The 22,744-nt window shown below is 42.1% G+C and overlaps 1 protein-coding gene across 1 annotated transcript in view; it reads right to left on the minus strand.

The window, feature by feature from the left end:
• Window positions 1-22,348, minus strand: part of BLNK (B cell linker) — a 79,541-nt gene extending 57,193 nt beyond the window's left edge. Inside the window, exon 1 of the mRNA XM_065920053.1 lies at window positions 22,102-22,348. Within this exon, the coding sequence (XP_065776125.1) occupies window positions 22,102-22,148 (47 nt within the window). The 5' untranslated portion in view covers window positions 22,149-22,348. The remainder of the gene's footprint in view (window positions 1-22,101) is intronic.
• Window positions 22,349-22,744: the final 396 nt, after the last annotated feature.

Here is a 22,744-nt window from a genome sequence, read left to right on the forward strand (position 1 = left end):
AATACACATTGATAAAGCCATAAATGGAATACCACAGACCATAAAAAAATATATCTCTATTCAGTTCAGTTCAGTTCAGTTGCTCAGTCGTTTCCGACTCTTTGCGACCCCATGAATCGCAGCACGCCAGGCCTCCCTGTCCATCACCAACTCCCATTTACTCAAACTCATGCCCATCGAGTCGGTGATGCCATCCAGCCATCTCATCCTGTGTCATCCCCTTCTCCTCCTGCCCCCAGTCCCTCTCAGCATCAGGGTCTTTTCCAATGAGTCAACTCTTTGCATGAGGTGGCCAAAGTACTGGAGTTTCAGCCTCAGCATCAGATTGCTAATATATAAAAAAAAAATCTTGGGATATTATTAAGTTAAATGAAAATGGAGGATGAGAAGAAAGAAAAGAAAGAAGGAAAATTTAGAATATGCATGTATGTTTTTTGTAGGAAAAAAGATGTATATACATGTGTGCTGGTATGTGCATAGGTTTTTAGAATGATATGCAAAAAATTGTTACATGGTTGTTTTCAAGGCCAATTGTAGTTAGAAAAATTTATGAATTAGAAAAAAGGTCAGAGTATAGGACCATGTTTTGTTTTCTTCATAATGACTTTCTAATTTAAAATACATCTAAATAAAATTTCACATGGTTCTGCCTTGTAAGAGTAACATATATGAATTTACCTTTCAGGCAAGGCTTTCCTTTGTTCTGAGAAAACAGTTTCATTGGGCATTTTAGTTAATGAAATATAAAGCTTGTATATGGGGCTTCCGACGTGGCACTAGTGATAAAGAATCTGCCTGCCAGTGCAGGAGATGCAAGAGGCTCCCGTCCGATCCCTGGATTGGGAGATCCCCTGGAGTAGGAAGTGGCAACCACTCCAGTATTCTTGCCTGGAAAATACCATGAAAAGAGGAGCCTGGTGGTCTACAGTTTATGGAGCAGCAAAGAATTGGACATGACTCAGCACACAAAAAACTTGTATATAGCCATTGTTCTAGGAGGAAATGGAGTTTTTCCATTAAAAAAATGCAGATTTCTCTCACTCTGGAAGCTAGGCTCTCTATTAGCTATTATGAAGAGTGATACACAGTTAATCTTAGGATAGGTGTACGAAACCCTGTTGACAGGAACTGGAATCTGGGAGAAATATTCTCTTGGGCTATGTATGGATTTACAATGTATATGCTGCAAAGCTTTTTGGTGTAGGGATGGAGCAGTTGAGAGGATGAGAGGACTGCTTGTTAAAAGAACTCTGCCTGGCCTGACCTGTTGGTGTCTCCCACTAAGTGTTAATTTCAGGCTGAAATTAACCTAGGTTTTTCCAGTAATCCTGTACAGATGTGAGAGTTGGACCATAAAGAAGATTGAGCACTGAAGAATCGATGCTTTTGAATTGTAGTTCTGGAGAAGACTCTTGAGAGTCCCTTGGATCAGCAAGGAGCTCAAACCAGCCAATCCTAAAGGAAATCAACCCTGAATATTCATTGGAAGGACTGATGCTGGAGCTCAAATACTTTGGCCACCTGATGTGAACAACCGACTCATTGGAAAAGACCCTGATGCTGGGAAAGACTGAGGGCAGGCAGAGAAGGAGGCGACAAAGGATGAGATGGTTAGATAACATCACCAATTCAATGGACGTGAATTTGAGCAAACTCTGGGAGCTAGTGAGGAATAGAAAAGCCTGGTGTGCTGCAGTCCATGGGATTGCAGAGTGTCAAACACGACTTAATGACTGAACACAACAACTCTCCTGGGCTGATGTTCTGCTGTAGCTGTTTCCTGAGGGCTGTCAGACATCATGGTGATGGGACATTTACTGCACAGTGGACATTCCTACTCTCAACTATCTTGGGAAAAGGGAGATTGTCAAACAAGAAATGGTAATGTAGACTGGGCATTTAGGGGAGCTCTTTTCCCTTCTAGGTCTAATGATTCTTAGGACCTGTAGACGTGAAAAGCATAGACAAACCTGAGGGGTTTTCTATAGTGTGAAGCTGGAGGGGTGAGGAGACAGGTGGCCCTGAACCTGAGACTGGGTCTGGGCCTCTGCTCTGAGAGAGCCATCTGCAGTGCCATCGGTAGCCCTTTTCAATGAGGTAATTCCCTTTATTGTCCCAAATCTTCAATGGTGTCCTGTCAGGAGTTGTAGCCCGGCTTTGGTGGGGCTATGGGGAAGGTGTGTTCCATTGGCACTGAGGGGTTGATCGCAGAGGGAGGACAAACTGGAGGGTGGAGTAGAAAGATAAGAGAGACTTCTTGAGGCTACACCTTGGAGAATTATCTTTATGACTGGGCAACCCAATGAGGGGTTCAAGTTTGAATATGAGAAGGTCAGTGCCATTTCATCATTTGAGTAACAAAGGAAATGAGACCATATCTTACATCATCAGTTAGGGAGGCTGGGTGTGTTGATTCCACATGTATGAGAGCTCAGCTAAGCTCCAGGCTCAGCAGCAGAGAGAACAGGATGGATGAGAGAGAAGACGACCACTTGGTCCATCAGAGACACACAGGAGCATCCTTCCAGCTGGACTTTAAGTTGCCTCAGAACAATACATCATTCTAGAATTTGTTCACATACATCCCATGCAAGCCCTTGTCTCCTTTTGCTGAGGAACTGTAGAGAACATGTGAGATAGAGGAATGGGGGAGGGGAGATAGGAGGTCTAGGAGTACAGAGGAAGTGAGACTGAGAGATTGAAATGGATTGATTAAGAAGAAACTGAATAATTTCAAGTGGGGAGCAGAGGGCACTCTAGTTGTAAGCCAGCTATATCCAAATGGAATGTCTTTACCCTACTTAATGCCTAACTGGATTGAAGGGCAAAATGAACCGGAGTGAAGGATCCTATCAGAGGTTTGGGAAGAGTGTGACACAGACAGAGTAATAGGGAGCTAGAGTCTGATTTGCATAAGTGACTTTGCTGTAGGTATAAATAGTCATATGTAAATTGTTGCAAAAAAGTTTAATGTAATTTTTTCAATTATTCATCTGGGTAGTTGATGCTTCTTGGCATTTTGTAATTACTTTTAATTATAGCGGTTCATGGGGTCGCAAAGAGTTGGACATGACTGAGCGACTGAACTGAACTGAACTGATAGATTATTAAAATATTATAATCTATAATTTTAGCAAATGGTTGAATTGTTTCACAAACTACATGTTTTGTGTTTAAATTTTTTTTCCTTCCTCTGCATCTCATTCATCCAAATCCTGCCATCCATAGACTGCTCAGTTTCAGCTGCCAACTTTGTTACGTAGTACAAGTCGGCATCACCCAGACTGAGGAGATGTGGTGATGCCCTCGGCTCACTTTATCAACTCTTCACACACCGTGTGATGCACAGCTTTTGCTGCCTTCTTTAGTATCTTCTGCTCCATTTTGGAGCACTTTTTGTCCTCTAGTATAACTTGGAGGATATGCAATAGCAAAGAAATGTGCATCTGGACTCTTTCAGGGGAGGATGCTCTTGAGTTGAACGACAGTTATTTCACTGTGATAAGCTGTATGTGGGTGAAAATAGGTAAGGCATAAAGTAACTGTACCTTGATTATCCCTTTCAGAGATATCCTTGCAAGGCTGGGAGAAGGATAATGGGATCTCAATGGTCTCATCTTTGTGAAGAGATAGCCATGCTTATGTTAATAAAATACAATGAAGGACAAAGCTTATCTACACATATCTATATATTTTAAAACAGCATTAATATGCTATTTTTAAGCAATATGGCATTTTCACATTTAAAATAGTGAGCAGGTCATATAAATAATTATTATTCCTTATATAAACCAAGTTAAATATTATATTTTCTCCTTTCCTGTTGTTTTAAATTTTTTTCAAGCTTTTGGGTTAATATAAATAAACTTAGCTATTTACCAACACACTGGAGTAATGTGACCCTGACTGAACCAGGATCTCATTTAGATCCCATGATGTCTTGAGAGAGGAAAGATCATTGTTTGAAAGTTACGAGCAGTTTTTTGCCTTCAAAGAAGAGTTTAGAGGCTTTAGAATCTGGCAAACCGGTGGTTCTCACACTAAACGGCACCAGAATCACCCAGAGGTCCTTGGAAACCCAGAGTTTCACTCCAGCCCCTGGGGTTTCTGATTGGGCAAATCTGTGGTGGGACTGAAGAATTTGCATTTCCTACAAGTCCCCAGGCGGTGCTGACTCTACTTGTTGGGCGCCCACCCTTTGAGCACAACTGTGATTGTTGTTGTTGTGATGATCATACCCTTTTCCACTGCAAGCCTTTCAGTTGTGCCAAATAAAGCAAATACCTGCTTGCAGAAAATTAAAATCCTCACTAACTCAAGTGCAGAGTTTCAGGCAGAGAAACTGAGTGGTCAGTTTGGTAACCCAATCTGAATGCATGCTTTACTAGACAGTCACTTCTTTATGGGACTTGATTTTTCTCTGTGTGAATTTAGGCTACCTGGTGCCAGTGTATTTTTGTTTATCTTATAGTCATATGCTTTCTTCTTGAACCATAGTTTGCAGCAGCTGCAGAGTGGAGATGAAGGGCCTATGTGCCCCTCACACTGTGCCGTAATCCAAAAGCAACCAGACCTGCTCCCAGCAGAGCACCATGGCTGAGATTTTGCCACTCTTAATACAGTGCTCTAACATGGAATAACACAGAATGTGGTGCTGTTGGGACTAAAACACATAGCCCCATCTATGGGGGATGGGCTGCTTCACTGTCACTCATCCTGCAAAGACTCCAGTCTAGAAACTGCAAGTGAGGGAAATGAGGATGTGGTAGACAGGTCTTGGGCTCTGGTACCAGGATGTCTCCTGTCTTCTTGGGGCCTCCTGGTTGCTGGTCTCTCGACTACAGGTTTAGTTGACTCCTAGAAGCATTCATTCTCACCGTGCTGAGGTGAGATGGGACTTGAAGTGGTCTCTGGCTGGGAGCAAAGCAGAGAGAGCCTGGGGTAGGGTCCAGGACACTGAGTGAAGCCTTGACTAGTAACAAAAATAAATCATTTTTTATGTACTTCCCTTTTCTTATTCCTCAAACGTCAGTGAAGTTTTATTACACATTCATAACTCTTTTAGGACTGTGAGGAAATAAGGGATGGGTCTGTGACTAGAGGTGTAAGGAGCCCAAGAAATCTAGATGGAACCTAGAGGATGCCATCTGCACCAGGATGGCTCCTAGGAGACTGGTGAATGGATCTGGAGATAAGCGAGAGCCAGGGGGAAGATGTGGGAGGTACAAGCAGCCTGGGACTCCCAGAATCCCAGGGGCAGGAATTCTGTAAAAGAAGGATAGGTCTAGTATAATTTGAATGGCAAAAGATAACCTTTTTTTTTTTTTCTTTTTTGGGCTCAGAGACAAATAGTGGCTGGTTGCATATGTTGCATAGTTTTTAATTTCTGATGATTTCTGATTAAAAATGTGATATACACTAAGTCAAAGAATCCAGTCTGAAAAGACTACATATGGTATGATTCCACCCGGAATCTGGAAAAGACAAAACCATAGAGACAGTAAAAAGATTAGTGGCTGTCAGGAGTTCAGGAAGAGGGAAGGAAGGATGAGTAGGTGGAACAGAGGATTTTTAGGACAGTGAAACCATTTTGTATGCTACTGTAATGGTGGCTGTCGGCAATAGATGGTCTTTGTAGAATGAGCTTGGATAGCTTTTCTCCAGACTGGAAGGTAATCCAGAATTGGTTTTTATTATTGCTGTTGGTGGTGGTTCTGGGGTGTTTTTTTGTTTATTTTGTTTTTTGGTAGTGGCAGGGAGGGTTGACTGAAAATGCTCCCCAGCCTGGCTGATTGGCATGGAAGGATGGACTGGTGGGGTGCAGAACTCTACTAGCACCAGGGTGGGCATGAGGTTCCCTGGAAAGGCAGCTGTGTATGGTCAGACCATCAAAGAGTACTCCAAGTGAAGTTGTGTTTCATTAAAACATTTCTAATAATTTTTATTAAATATAGATGATTTGAAAGATGGTATCATCTGCAAGAACCGCTTTCTTTAAAGTTTTGTAGAAAAAACCCAGAAAATTTCTTGTTTTTAGCTACTTAGTACACTCACAGAGAACCATGAGAAGGCAAGGTTTATGATGTTTTTTTCACTGTTTTTTGAGAAAAGGTAGAGTGCAAAGCAATGTTTATCTGAGAAAATCCCTATTTAATCTGAATTTAGGAATGGATTAAAGAAAATTTCATGTTTAAGCAACTCTTCACAAACAAAAAGAACAAGGCAAATCCTTCCTCCTTCTTCATCCCCACATCCTAACCTTGAGCCCAGTTCTGGAGCTTCATCCTTTCAGTATGCACAGGGCTGCTCCTTCTCCTGCAACCAAAATACAAGCCTATAAATTCCCCTTCACACAAGGAAAAAGCTGCTTCTGGCAATGTACCTCTCCAGTCCATGCTCTGAAGGCTTGTCAGGGTCTATTCAGCTCACGTTTACTAACCCAGCTTTCACCAGGTTGCTTTCTCTTCTAGGGCCTACAGCAGTTCTCCAGTGTCTGCTGAACCAAGCCTGACTTTTTGTCTTGACCGAGAATTATTCAGCCTCTCTCTGAACTGCCCGGATGACTGCCTGCGAATTATCTAGTTAACCTCTATTAACCTCTAGTTGGCTGGGTACGCTTAGGACATCTATCTGTGCTCTCCTCACAACTGGCCTGCTATCTCCAACTTATATGTTTCTAAGATCAATTTGGAATAGAAATCTCTAATGCTTTCTTTGGTGTATATATATAGTGAGAGAGGCAAAAAAAAAAAAAAAAAAAAAATCCAGTCTCTTGACCACTTTATACTATAAATAGATTTTTTAAAATGCAGTGATCATCACTAGGTCTGTTTAACTGACTTCCTCCTTTTTCAGGAGTTTTAATGATCTCACTTATTGACTCAGGACTTATTTTTAAGATGCTGCTAATCATTTTATGGTATATTTTGCTATTAAATTTAATAAGTAATTAAATAATCTGGTGCTCTTGGGTGTTCAGGCATGAAATTTCCAACTTTTTTTTTAAACTTTTTCTCTGACTATTCATCTCCTATTACCAGTTACATCAATTCATATTTAGACGAATTTTACCCTTCTCTATACCCTCTTGTTCATTCCTGCAGCTATAGCCATTGTGATCTCATGGATGATAGACTATGCCAGTGCTCCGCCCCCATCTTTTCTTAAAAAAACAACTTTTAATTTTATATTAAAGTATAGTTGATAAACTATACCTGAACTAAAGGTTCAGGTGTACCGCAAAGCAACTCAGTTATACGTACACATGTATCTGCTGCCTTTCACATTCTCCTCCCATTCAGGTTGCCACATAATATTGAGCAGAGTTCCCTGTGCTACACAGTAGGTCCTTGCCAGTCATCCACTTTAAATACAGCAGAGTGTATATGTCAATCCCAAACCCCCTAATTGTACCCCCCATCTCCCCTGCCATCACAAGTTCACTCTCCAAGTTTATAAGTCCATTTCTGTTTTGTAAATAAACTCATTTGCATCATTTTTCTTAGAGTCCTCATATAAGCAATATCATATGATATGTTTCTGTCTGTGTCTGACTTCACTCAGTATGACAATCTCCAGGTCCATCCATGTTGCCGCAAATTGCATTATTTCATTCTTTTTATGGCTGAGTGACAGTCCATTGTATATATGTGCCCCATCTTTTCCATCCATTCCTCTGTGTTCCTCCATCTTGTCTCCTTCCCTTCAGCCTCTCCCCTTCTCTGGGTTCATTTTCCTAAATTGCTCCTTTTATCATGTCACTCCACTCATGGATAGTCATTGATCTCTCCCTGTTTCTTGCAGGATAAGGTACATACTCATTATCTTGGCAATCAAAGGTCTTCAAAATTTGGATACAACTAAACATTTTAGGGGCTTCCCTGATGACTCAGACGGTAAAAAATCTGCCTACAGTGCAGGAGACTCAGGTTTGATCCGTGAGTTGGGAAGATTCCCTGGACAAAGGAATGGCAACCCACTCCAGTATTTTTACCTGGAGAATCCCATGGACAGAGGAGCCTGGTGGGCTATAGTCCATGGTGTCACAAAAGAGTCAGGCATGATTTAGTGACTAAACAACAACAACTGACTTGTTGGCGGGGTCTTCCCTTAAAAGGGCGGGGTCTTCCCCTTAAAATTTAATATTATCATTTGTTTTATGCAAGACATGTATTTGTTTTAGTTATTCCAGTGTTCAGTGAGCAGACCAAGCAGGGCACGTGTGGATTCAGAGCTGCTATGACAAAAGCCCTGCCTCTGGTGATGTAGGAGGAAGGTCCCTCTGCCACCATGTCACATGACAGAAACATCTGACCTGTGTCAGACCAAAGGGCAGAGAGAGACAGATGGGTTGGCGGGGTGGAGGTGGGGCGGGTTAGGGAGCATCTCTGATTCACACAAAATAATTTCTCTTTGGATAATTTCTGTCTCAGAACTGAAGTCTCTGGCCACTGACTGTCATTTTGAAACTGAATGCCACTTTTGAGTGACTGTTCTGTTTTTGCATGCAGCAGCCCTTGTCCTCTCACTAGCTTCCCTCCTCCTTTCCACAGCCTGGCCCAGCTTCCTCCAGGCCAGCCTTCCTGTGGCATTGTTGGTGTTATATTTAGATTTGTGAATTCAGCAACTGAAGTCCCTTCCTTCTGGAGAGTGTGTCCACGGTGAAGCTGGCACAGAAGTTTTGGCAAGTCCTTTCCACAGTGGAATACCTCAAGATGCTCCCGAGAGTAAGGTCTCCCCCAGCCCCATTTGCAGATGCAGATACAAGGCCCAGGAGACCCCAGTGCTGGGCTCAGACCACATAGCTCTGAAACTCCTAGTTTTGCCTGTCATTAAGGTCGTCACAGAAGTCTGATGGTGAGAGAGACTTTAGGAATATCCTGGGTCAACCACCTCTTGGAAGGGAGGACATTAACTTCCAAAGAAATTCTGCCATTGTCCCCAGATTAATTTTGAGGATTCCCCCAGCTCTTTCCCTTACACGTTGCTCCATCCTTTCCGCATGTGGCCCAAGTTTCCTGTTCAAGAACCAGCCTTTCCTCAGCAGGGATGTGCCCTCCAGTTTATACTGCAGCCCAGAGCCATGCTTACAAGTCCAGGCCCAGAGAGCCAGGCCAATGGTCAATTGGATAATCAATGGCACTGCAGTGAATGCCTCCACTCACTGAGCATGTATTATGTGCCAGGTACTTTGCGTGTATTATCTCATCTAGCCCTCACAGCCTGGTGATATAGGTCCTATTGTTATCCCATTTTAAAACTAACCACACAACATTAAATTTATGATAACTAATGTTAAGTGAGCATACAGTCAGTAGTGTATTCACATACACATTGTATATTCACATTGTTGTAATTATCGCAACTTTTAGTGAGGAAATACTTGCTCAGAGAAGCAATTTGCCCCAGGTCCTACATCTAGTAAACAACAGAGCTGAGATTCGAAATCGGGCCGTCCAACTCCAGAACCCATGCTCTCAACCAGCCCTGCATGACATGTGCTGCCTTGTCTCAGCTTGGCCCCTCACCAGGGTGGATGGCCAGCTTCAGCATGTGCCCCTTTGGGCATCTTCCTTTCTGTCCCTGGAGAAGGCATCCAGTTCCTCCCCCAGCCAAGGGGTGTTTACACGTTCCCCCACTGCTGCCCTGCTACAAGTCTGCCCCGCTCAACTTGTTGCTGGAAAGTTGCGTGGGCTCTGCAGGGCCTGCTTCAGTCTTTAGGGAGGGGCAGAGAAGAAAGAGGAAGGGGCAGAACGCAGGGGGAAGGAGAAAGAGAGAGGGCAGTACACGCAGGTGGCAGGAAGGAATATGGCGAGGACTCTCGGGTGCAGAACGTGCTCGGAAGTAGAGTGCCTGGGCTCAGCTGCAAGGAGACCTGGGTACCTATCCCCGTGCGTCCTTCTCATCACCCTAGTTTGAAAGGCCACCTAAGAGTCCTGGAGTGGGGGCATCTGTGCACCTTCCATGTGAACATCTCACAGCCTGGGTTGTCTTACTAACCACCTAGGAACCAGAGAAAGTAATTTGCAAGTTTCTCCAGACACTGTACTATTTCTTTTTTCCCACTGAGATCTGCAAATACTTTGTGGTTGTCTTTGACATGTCTAGACGGCAGATCTTAATTATAAGCAGACAGAAATTGGGCTGACGTGGCACAACCAGGAATAAAGAGGATCCTAATACCCTGAGTCCTTTCCAAAAAAAAAAAAATCCTGGTGCACCTTACCCTATCGGAGGCAGCTCGGCATGAGACACACTGCCCTGACACGGAGGAGATGATGGGAAAGTAGGTTAAATTAGCTGTACTGAGGGCCTAGGAGATTTGTCCCTTGATGTGACAGCAGAAGTGTCAGGCTCTCAGCACCCTGATTTTAACGGCCTGTAGGGATGTAGCACTTTTTTTTTTTTTTTCTTTTTTTTTCAGTGGGTTTTGTCATACATTGATGTGAATCAGCCATAGAGTTACACGAATTCCCCAGATGTAGCACTTTCCTTCATCTCTCTGTTGAGGGCTCTCACTCACCCACATAGCATGGAGGACCTGGGGTAAAGGGAAACTTCTTCCTAGAATATGTGGAAGCAGGTTATGGAAAGCAAAAAAAACTCAAGGAGGCTCTTGGGTTTGGAAGAGACCCTGGAGGTCATGTTATCTAACCCTGTCACTGTGTCGGGCTCTGATTTGTTTCTTGTTCTAGCCAGGTGCTGACAGCTGGAATTTTGTGATGTTTACAGTCTTTCCTCTAACAGCATGAAAATTATTGTGTAAAGCAGATGATTCTCAAATTTGTAAGACTGCATGACAAGTAATTCTAATCATTTTCAGAAAATTCTGAAAATGTAATTCTGGAAAAGGGGTGTGTTTAAAAGAAAAAATTAACCTTAGTTTTGGGGGGCGGGGGAATGACCCTTGGCTGTGTCTACATGTTACACCCCACTTGTCTGAACAATCATTTCTATAACTAAAAACAAAGATATTTTCAGGGAGCAAATTTTCAAGGAGTGGATTTGTAAGAATGGTATTTCTGATACATCAAAAAAATTTGCCTCAAGCTCATTTCTTTGGGATCTGAGTGAAAAAATTATTGGAAAATATCATATGTAGAGATTGAAGTGGAAGGAAGCATTGTCATTCTTAAATGTTTACCATACAGGAACATTTATTAATAATACATTTTTTGTGGTGGTAGGCCACACTGCTTGGCTTGTGGGATCTTCGTTCCCTGACCGGGGAGCTAACCTAGGCCCTCCACAGTGAGAGCGCTGAGTCTCACCTCCAGACCGTCAGGGAATTCCCCAATAATGCATTTTAAAAAAATGCTTTGACACAGTATCTAATTGGTCAAACGAAACGATCATGGATCCCCATAATATAATATTTTACAGTAAATATGCAAAATAATTTTCTTACCAAAAATTCCTCATTCAACTATTTCAATATTCAACTTAGTGACATTTAGTAAATTCACAGTGCTGTGCAATTACCACCACTACCTCGTTGCAGAACAGTTCATCACCCCAAAAGGAAGCCTCAGACCCACTAAGTAGTTACTAGCAATTTTAAAGCAGATGTTTTTCCCCTACTTAACTTTCGAGGCACACAGATAGCTTTTATTTTAATCATGTTAAGAATTGTTTTCATCATTCATCAAATGAATTCGATTCAGTCATCTGGGATTGGTTGGGCAACTGTGATAATCTGTGGGATAGGATGATGATAGGAAATAAAAAAGTTTTCTGCTATAAAAAGAGGACTTTGACCTTGAAGAGGGTGTAAAGACAGTTTAAGAAGCAAAATAGTCACATACATGTAGAGGGCTCAGTTTTCCAGTGATTTGCTAGTGGTGGTGGTGTTCAGTCGCTCAGTCGTGTCCTACTTTTTGCAACCCCACGGATTGCAGCCTGACCGGCTTCCCTGTCCTTCACCATCTCCTGGAGTTTGTGCAGACTCATGTCTGTTGAGTCACTGATGCCGTCCAACCATCTCGTCCTCTGTCATCCCCTTCTCCTGCCCTCAATCCTTCCCAGCATCTGGGTCTTTTCCAGTGAGTCTGCTCTTTGCATCAGGTGGCCAAAGTATTGGAGCTTCAGCTTCAACATCAGTCCTTCCAATGAATATTCTAGATTGATTTCCTTTAGGATTGATTGGTTTGATCTCCTTGCAGTCAAAGGGACTCTCAAGAGTCTTCTCCAGCACAATTAAAAAGCATCTTAAATTAAATTAAATTAAAAAGTTCTTCAGCACTCAGCCTATTTTATGGTCCAACTCTAACACCTGTACATAACTAGTGGAAAAGCCATAACTTTGACTATACGGACCTTTGTTGGCAAAGTGATGTCTCTGCTTTTTAATACACTGTCTAGGTTTGTCATAGTTTTTCTCCCAAGGAGTAAGTGTCTTTTAATTTTGTGGTTGTGGTCAACATTTGCAGTGATTTTGGAGCCCAAGAAAATAAAATCTGCCACCATTTCCACTTTTTCCCCATCTGTTTGCTGTTAAGTGATGCGATTGGATGCCATGGTTTTAGTTTTTTGAGTGTTGAGTTTTAAGTCAGCTTTTCCACTCACCTCTTTTATCCTCATCAAGAAGCTCTTTAGGGATCTTCTTGACCCAGAGATCAAACCCTATATTGCAGGCAGATACTTTACCATCTGAGCCACCAGAGTGCTTTCAATTTGGTATTACATTTGCCATTTTCCTTTTTGAAAGTATGTTTTTCATGTTTGTATTTGATTCTACTGTAGTTGTTTGTGCTAAAAATGACTGTTTCCTTCCCGCCTAGGATTGGGTATGGTCATTAATATGCCAAACATGTTTAAAAGGTTTTTCTTCACCCTGCAGCTTTTTAATTTTGAACAAAGTAAAGTTGTAAACAACAGCATAGTCAATGAGGGAGAACATTTCTTTCTACCTTTGAGCTTAGCCCTCTAACCTGTTATCCAAGCACCTTAGTTTAGAGCCCCCCTTGATTTAGGTGTTGTCTCCCTCCTCTGACCTTTCTCACCTTCTTTTCACTACTTTCCTGAACAATGTTCCCTTCTTTCAACTAACAACCACAGATTGAGCCACATCTGTGTGGGAAACAGAAGAGCACACCTCTCTGCCCCCACGATGAGCTGTTAGATTCCGGCCTGGGTGCTAGTGATGGCAAAGAGCTTAATGCCTGAACCTATTACAGTGATATTTAATCTTGAGCCAGGACTCTAAGACACTGCTTTATCACAGAAGGATGTCTCTCTAAGGACACAATTTGGGGCAACAGCAGAGCCGAGGCCAGGAGGGATTTGTGGGACATTCTCTGAACCCTTACTCTCTATTTAATACATTTATGGTTACAATACCCCTATTATGTTATATGGGCTTCCCAGGTGACTCAGTGGTAAAGAATCCTTGTGCTAATGCTAGAGACGTAGTAGACACGGGTTGGATCCCTGGGTTGGGAAGATCCCCTGGAAGAGGAAAGAGCAACCCACTGCAGAATTCTTGCCTGGGAAATCCCATGGACAGAGGAGCTTGGCAGGCTGCAGTCCATGGGTTCGAAAAGAATCAGACATGACTGCACAACTGAACAAGCATTATGTTATTTATTATTATTCTCATTTCCCTGAAAAGCTGAGGCTAAAAAGGATTAACTAATCTTCTCAAAGACCAAGACCTATGGAGTAGAGAGCAAGTAGTCAAACCTCAGTCTGCCTGATTCCAAAATTCAGCAAAAAAAAAACAAAAAACAAATAAACACCTTTCTGGAGCACTTCTTAAATTATACCACATGGTCCTTTATACTTAGTCTATGCATAAGACCAACTCTGCTCTTTTTAATTATGACTCACTCTCAGATTACATGAACTACTGTGAGAACATTCTTTGAAAAATATATAGTATCATAGGGTACCAAACATGCCTACGTTTGTGTGAAATTCAAGTTTGGACTTGGAAACATGTAATAGCATGAAATACTGACAGCAATTTTCTGTAGGGCCTCACTGGGATTTCTGACTAGTAACCTATCTGCTTTTTAATTTAAAAAGAGTCTCGGAGAAACATAGAACACAGACTAAGCTAGAATGTTTTATTAGCCAGTAAATAACACAGAAAAAAAAAAAAGAGATAGACATGGTCTGCTCCTCCTCCCTACTCACAGGCAAGCATGGAGGCATAGTTCTAGACTGGGCTCTAGTGTGAGCTTATATAGGTAACATCACATCTCTGGGCATCTTACCTGAGGGAGTAGAGAGATGGTTTCTCCATGTTACCTGCCAAGTAAACCTTTCTGATCTGGAGGCTGGGGAGAGGAGAGGAGGAGGCGTCTCCACTGATGTTTGTGTCCTGACATATTGCAGGGGGAGCAGGTTCAGCCAAGGCTGCTCATGGAACTTGTGACCATTACTGGCTACATAATTTCCGGGGCCTGGTGTAAAATGAAAATGCAGGGCTCCTAGTTCAGAATTATTGAGAATCCAAGACGACAACCACAGAGCACTTAACCAAGCCTGGGGGGTCTGTGAGACTGCATGGCCCATGCCTTGAAAACTCAGTGACCTCTGTTGCAGGTTCCCTACACTTCGAGGAGGGTTGAAATCTGGTGGCAATCTAGGACACCCAGCTAGCCTGCTGGGAGGCAGGGATGCACTGGGAGTAACAAGCTTCTTTCTCAGGAAAGTGACAGACAGGGAAGCACTTTTCATCTAGGACATGCTGGCTTCCATGCTTTGCTGTGGAAATGAGCATTGGAATAGCCACGCTGGACTACTTCCAGTTTGGGGACCTGGGCCATGATGCTGTAAAAGGGTTGTGAATATACCTAAGTGGAAAATCAGTCTATAGATATAGCTGCTGATGGATGACCTTTCAGAGGGGAGATGAGGCAGGACAGGTAGGAGCAGGCAGGTTAGACCGGGAGGAACAGCAGCAAGGGAGGAGCTGTGGGGAGCAGGCAGTCCCCAACTGTAGCACTAAGTTCACGTGTGGGAAGGAAGACATAAGCCTGCCCACTGAGGGGTGTAGAACTGGGGATGGGAGTGCATGACCCAGAAAGAGGCTCAGCCCACAGCAGGAGGGGTGTCTCCCTGAGAGAAGGTGTCTACCGCAGGCCAGGTGACCCGTGTACCAATGCCAGCTGCTTCCTTGCAATGTGCTAGGGACCCTTAAGGTCAGTGGGACCTGGTAGACAGCAAGCCAGGGTCACACTTCTGGATTCACAGCTCCTTTGATCTTGAGGCAGGACCTGGAATTCCACCAATCTGCAGCGGGGACCCATTTCTGGAACAATGAGTGTGCCATCCTCTTAACCTCTAATCCTGTGCTTGGCTCCTGGAGGCTAAGGAAGCCCAGCAAGTACATGGAATGAGAAAACTGAAGCTGTTACAGAGAGCTTAGATATCAACACCTAACAGAGCAAATAGAGAGATGCAGGGTCATCTTAAAGAAGCAGAATGGTTCCAAGTCAGTTGAGATTTAAAGGACCTGGCAGATCCAAATCACAAGGCAAGACATGCAATGTGTCCGATGGGGAGGCAATGGTAGCCCCAGTGACCACTAGCCTACAAAATCAGAGTCTACCTGATATTTATCCTAACTCTCGTGGTTTCTACTCAAGTTGCCCAGTCTACTTAAAGAGGTAGAAACAGAGTGTTACAAGGTTGACCTGATGTCTGGAAATCTTTTCCTTCTTTCATTTCTCTACTTAGGAGAGAACAACATATGTTTCAGTGATTCATGTCGTTCCTGGCATCTAGCTTTGTTTGACACTAAAAATTCTTCTTTCAAAAACAACTCATTGACATACAGACTCAAGAACTTCTGGACTTTCTGCTTGGCAACCCCTGACTGAGATCAGAGGAAAATCAGTCTAGCAAGCAGACGCCACATCAATGACAAAGATATGTATTATATACTCTAAACTTTAATACATACTGCACTCTAAGTACATACAAGTGAATCTGCGCTTCTCATTCTACATAAAATTCATTCCACTTGATTTGAATTAGAGTTTTCCAACTATAGCACTGTTGACATTTTTGTGCCAGATAATACTTTGCTGTGAGGATCGCTCTGCACAGTTCAGGATGTTCAACAGTGTCCCTGGCATCTACCAACTACATGTGAGCAGCAACCCCACCCCACGTGTGATTGTCAGATGTCCCTTGGAGGGCAAAATTGTGCCTGGTGGAGAACCACTGATCTAAATGATGCAGCTATGTCCGGGGGAAGAGCAGGGTAAGACAGCTTCTATGGGGTTAATTAAAAAGCCAAAGAAAAGTCATCCAGTGTTTCAATTTCTCTATAATAAGCTATTACTTAATTTCTTTTTTTCCCCTTATTCATGTTCTTTAACAAGCCCAGATGCCTTGATGTCATCGCAGAAGGGCGATAGTAAGATCTTTGAAAATGTACCAAACAAGCAAATTCTTCACAGAACAGATGAGCTTAATTATCTGTGGAGAAAAACCAAGAGATTGTAAATGTGTGCCTAAAACATTTGGGTGCCAGCCCAATCTCTTCCCCTCCAGTGATGTAAGAGGCAGGGGTGGAATGTAATTGTGGCTCAGTTCTCAGAAACCTAATTAATTGTATCATAGCCCATTTGGGAACATATTCATGAAGAGGAAGGAACTGTTCAGCTATGGCGCACATTGCTCAGATGATTGTTGGATCCAGGAGAGAGGGCGCCTTGAATATGTAGACTCTGGTTTAGGGTTTTCCTGGCAGAGCTGTGCCTAGATGAGAGGGGATGAGAAAGAGCGCCTTGAGGTTTCCTAACTGATGGTCCTGAAATCCACAAACACTAAGCAAATTTCTAATGTGGCTCCCATATAGCTTGCCCATGAGAAGAAAGAGACCTGTCGGAGAATTCCACCCATTGGTAGGACACAAGTTAGTCCAGTTGAGCAGGTTTTCAGCTGACATAGTGCAGGTGAGCAGTGGGAAGAGAATAGGGAATCATACTTCCTGGGAACTCTATCTTATCTCTGACATTAGATGCTGTGCTTCCTCTGCACCCTCTCATACCAGCACTGGCCTCTGACCTAAAACTTATAAAAAATGATAAGAGCGATGTCCAGACACACTTGTATTCAGGCTGTGCTCTATCCACCATGATGAGCCCCTGGGCATCCTTCTGCTCTGCTTGCTACTCCAGTTTAAAGGGGGTTGGATCTACCACCATGAGTAGGAAGACACATAATAAGCAGTCACTCATGAAGGGTGGGTTGAAGTACTGATTGTTGTGTTTACTTTTTATTTACTCGTTATACTGACCATATGACAAATATTCTGGGTACTTTAGCCCATGTCTTCAGAACACACCTGTAAGGAAGGTATCTCTAGCTTTATTTGACAGTTGAGGAAACTGAGGCTTAGAGAAGTTGAGTGACATCATCAGGACCCACAGCTAGTAGTTGGCAATTGGAACTCTTCCCTTTTGGGCACCGGTTGCTTTGTCCTTCTAAAATACATCATAGCTATCTTCTGGATGATGTATCTGGATGCTGTCTAGTTGAATCCTCTGACCCCAGTGTTCAGAGTTGGACAGTTTTCAAAAAGTTTGTAAGAAAAGTGTTTGAAAGCATTTTGAAAACTATCTCAAATAAGTTGATCATTCCATTAGGACATATTTCCTGAAGGTCACGGGATGAAATGGTAGCCTCAGAAGATGTAACATTTCAAGTATGGTTTTCATGCCTAAAGGACCACACAGCATCAGAGCTGAGAGGGACTTTGAGAATAATCAGATCCAAACTTCTCATGTTGTAGCTCGGGGACACAGGGGTGATGAAGAGCTATCTAGAAAGGGGTGGTAGAAAAAGAAAGAAAAGTGCGTATATGGAAGTATTGTGAAATAAAGACTAGAGGGTGTGGTAGATGAGTGGAAGTACAGAAGGCAGGATGAATCAGACTTCGGGTTAATGGTGACACCATTGACAGAAACAGAGAGGGCCACAGAGGAAGCTAGTGACAGAAAGGTGAAAAGAAGATAAATTTGTTTCTGAAGAAGTGAACAGGAAAAGTCAAGTTACTTGACTCCAGTTGAGGATTCCAAGACCTGAGAAGAAAAGTCATGTCCCAGGGTCTGTCAAATAGGATCTCTAAGTGAAAGCCCTCGTTGTGAGACCCAGACACCCATGACAGGGCTCTGTCATGCTTGACAGTTTATTAGCCGCTTAGATGAAGGCAGAGAAAGGGTGTTTGTCACGTCTACAGTCCATGCAAAGCTGAATGCCACAGATGTCAGAATCAACAGGTAAAATAGCCAAAATAGCTAAAAAGAAGAACTGAAACTGACATGAAATTTATCAAGGATCCATGTAAAGTGCTCTTTTTCTGTTCAGAAAGTCAATTGCACACCTATAGAATTAATAGGAATAACAATAAAGGTACTAAATAACCACCATTTTTCAATTCAATAATTATCGTGTGCCAGGATCGCTCTAATCCTTGCAGCAGCCCTTTGAGATTGGTGCTATTATTATCGCTATCTTTTTAGCTGAAGAAGCTGGGACCAGGAAGTTTAAGTAGTCTCCTGAAGTCACACATATGTTCATTTGACTGAAAAAATACCATATTCTTACACCAATAAGATAAGGATTAGGGAGACTTGGCTTATCTATGCCTATGTCAAAGACTTCGCATTTGTAAAAATAAGTGAATATATATTTGTGGGGGCTAGAAAGAAAAATACACAATTACAGATGATGAGTCAAACTCAATGTTTTGTGGCAGCCTGGATGGGAGGGGAGTTCGGGGAGAATGGATACATGTATATGTATGACTGAGTCCCTTTGCTGTCTACCTGAAACTATCTCAACATTGTTGGTTATACTCCAATATAAAATTAAAAGTTTAAAAAAGTATATGTAAAACATAAAAATTCCTTCACAAACTAGTTTCACTAACTTGAAAGAAATACAGTCAGTGTGATTCAGGATTGTAAATGTTGAAACGTTTACCCAGAACAGTAATATTTTTGTGAACAGGAATATTTACTGTGGAAGGATTGAGACCTCAAGTCTGAGGTGCTTTTCTGGTGGTATTGTTAACTTATAAAATCCAGGGAAAATCATGACTGAGAATCAACTAAAAGATTCTGTATGTTTTTGGACTCCCATGAACAGAGAAACCAACTTCATGTAGTACCTCAAGGGGAGAAAAAAATCTAGAATCTGTGCTTACACATTTCTGTGGTCACGTACAATGGAGCCACTTCGCTTTTTTCAACTCTTCAGTAGTAGGAACTCAGATTTGACTATTCATCCCCAGCTGTCCATCTCAGAAGGTTCATCTGGAACCTTCTGTTTCTCCTTCATTTTGAGACTCTCCACTTTCCTTCCAATCTTTCCTGCTCTCCTTTCCTGGTTGATTCTGCTTTTTTTTCCTCCTGGTCACTCCTGCCTCTAATTTCTTTTCAGCCCTAGATCAAGGTCATCCCTTTTACATGCCCTCCCCCCAAGAAGGACACTCACTACTTCTCTATTTTTTTCTGGCTAATAATTTAAGCAAAGTATGTTTAAGTGTTGATAAACCTAAGAGTATGAACTCAGCTCTTCACTTATACTGTCATTCAATGCCAAATAATTGCACAGTTGTCAATCTTCTGAAGTGATGCTAACCAATCAAGACAGAGGAGGCAAACCAAAAGGATCAAGAATTCATTTACCTATGCCCAGCCATCCCATCTAATTACAGCAAAGGTTTTAAATGGTGCTTCAGGTTCATTGTGTTTACAATTTCATTTCTTTGAAAAGTTCCACATCAACAGTGCACATTTTATCAGAACGTCAATTCTGTAAAAACAACTCAGTCACCTAGTGGGGAAAAAAAGTTACTTATGCCCTGCCATCCCATCTAATTACAGAAAAGATTTTAAATGGTGCTTCAGGTTCATTGTGTTTACAATTTAATTTCTTCGAGAAGTTCTACATCAACAGTGCACATTTTGTCAAAACAGGTCAATTCTGTAAAAACAACTTAGTCACCAAGTAGGGGAAGAAAAGTTCCTTCTGCCTGAGCAGATGAATGTGGTATATGATTATCCACAATACAGCTGCAGTTTTCCACCCTCTAATCTATGGTTGTATGTTGTCTGTTGACGGCTCTGTGACAAAGCTGGACTTTGTCCCTGAGGGCACAATTGTAAAGTAATTTAGGTTCTATTGCCCTCCTCTATTTAAAATCTCATCTGGATTTCCTGGAAGAAGTTCTAAAACTTAGTACAGGCCTAGGTTATGGAATATCCCTGAAAAGGACCTTCTAAACCTTCTTGTTCCTTTGAGAGAAACCCTCAAAGTTTCTTGGTCAGGTCCTTCCTTCCGTCTCCCTTCTCACTGCTCTGTCCCAAGTCCAGGCCTGCAGCATTAGAGGTTTGGGTTACTTTAGCCGCCCCCCTCTCACTGAGCATCCTTGACAACCTCCCTTAAGCCTGTTGGCATGACACCTGTAACAGTGTAAACTATTTTCCAGCTCTTTGTGGCCAGAACCCTCACAATCCTTTGTGATATGGCTGCATCCTATGTGTCTAACCTCATCAGGAGCTTCTGGTACCACATGCCTACTCTACAGCCTCTCTTGGGAAGGAAGTTCTCATCATCCTACAAATGGACATACTCAAGTCCAGCTCCAAGTGTCTAGTTCTACAACTTCTTTTTATCTTATGTGCCTCTCAAAGACTAGCTCTTTATTTATTTTGTTTTATTGAGGTAACATTGGTTTATAATATTATGTCAGTTTCACATTTACAACCTTATATTTCGTACTTCTATATACATCATAGCATGCTCACCACCAAAAATTTAGTTTCCATCCATAACCATACACTTGACTTCCTTTACCCATTTCAGCCCCCTACCCTGTCCCCTGCTCCTTTCCTTCTGGTCACCACTACTTGGCTCTCCATATTTATATGTTCATTTTTATTTGGTTTGGTTTGTTCATTTACTTTGACAAAGCCTAGTGCTTGATGCATCTTCTCTGTTAAAACCTCTCCGGCTACTCCGATTCATTTCTTACACTCATTGAGTCACTTACTGCTTGCACTATTTTATCTGCTCCCTCCCATGATGGTGTAGCAATGTGAGACCAAGGGCAGGACCTTCTTGTCTCCCATTAGGGCCGGTCAACAACAGCACTTACCAACATGCCCTCGAAGGGACTGACTGCAGCCACGCTGCCTCTTGTTTCTAGACCAGCAGTTCGTTTCAAACTATCATTTACCAAGGGCCTACCAGGTATATAACCCATTATAACTGTCAAGGACTGTCCCTTGGCCATTCCCAGGCTAATTGCCCTTAAATTCTGTCTCAACAACCCTAATTCTGTAGCTCCTTATCATTTATGGTAACTTCCTCACTACACGTGTCACATCAACCCATGAAAAAATAAAGTTCAAATGGTAGCTGAAATATAAAACACTCATCAAACACCTAAAAGTTCCCCTGTCCAAAAGTCTTGATATTGTTACAGTGAGACAAAAAGAAAATCTTCAAAAATAAAAGTTTGGAAAGTCTTTTTTTTTTTTTTTTCCATAGCTCAGAGGAGTTTCTTGGTTCTTGCCCCTTGGGTCACTTCTGGTTTATTTATTCTTCCTAAGTGGTTTATTTAATCTTTTTATAGATAATTGTTGCACTGACATGAAGACACTGGAAAAATAGATCTAATCTCCCCCAAAACACTTGTGATATACAGCCACAAAATAAATGAGATAGTAAAACCATAATTAATACAAATTATTACAACAATCCTTAGCATTAAATAAAAATTCACAATGAAAACTTTCAGTATTCAGATTAAATCAAACTTTTTTTTAAGAAAAGCTTGTGCTTAAAGTCTCCAAGCTGACCACTGGTAGAATCTAAGCCCTTGGCTTTTCTTTTTTTATTGTCTCTTCAAAGCTTTACATTTTAATCCACCGCTGGCAAAGTCAGCTAAAATAAGCCCACTTGTTCCTACACATTTCTTTAAAAACACAGTCTACTTCCCTATAGCAATTGGCACTCGGCTTTCTTAGAACAAGCAAAGTATCCCAGCATTTCAGTATTTCTGATATGCTGTAAAATCATTGAAAAAAAAAAAGGAGACGAAGAAGGAAAAGTATTGGATGGCAAAAATCTTACCTCAACTTCTGACTGGCGGGGACAGTTATTTTATTAAGCTTATCCATTCTTTTTGTAACTATACGAGTCACAAATCGCCGTCCAGTGGTCACGTCAGCAGTCCCTGGCCGTCCTCGGGAGTAGCATGGTAAGCCTGTGATCTCAAGGTCCCAGTCACTTGAGTCTGATTTCTGAGAGTGCAGGCTGCTGGCAAACACCTCTGTACTAGGGAGAAGTAAAACTTGCTCGAGCACATAGTCAAGTTTCATGTTTCTACATAATCATGTGATCTGGGTAGCCAGCCAGCTTGGCTGATTACTCTACATTGTGTAAACTTTAATAGTGAAACCTATTGGACATGCAAATTTCCTTTGAGCTGCTTTCTTTTATAACCAGATTTGTAACCAGGTCAGGACAAGCTTCTGACTGGTCACTACTTCCTGTTGTCCTGAACACATATAGCCCTTGTTTTCAGCAGGTGTCATGCTGTCCCCTTCCAGCGCTCAAGGAAAAGCAGAATAATCATTTCCATCTGAAAGTCTCTTTGGGACTTCCTGCTCATTTGCCTAAAGTCGTGGATAAGCTTTTCCACTTAAAGGATCATTCTATAAAAATGGCATTTTTGTGCAGTTTCTCTTCACTCTGCTCCCCCACATATTTTTAA

Source organism: Muntiacus reevesi, chromosome 2 (assembly GCF_963930625.1).
Source record: "Muntiacus reevesi chromosome 2, mMunRee1.1, whole genome shotgun sequence".
NCBI lineage: Eukaryota > Metazoa > Chordata > Mammalia > Artiodactyla > Cervidae > Muntiacus > Muntiacus reevesi.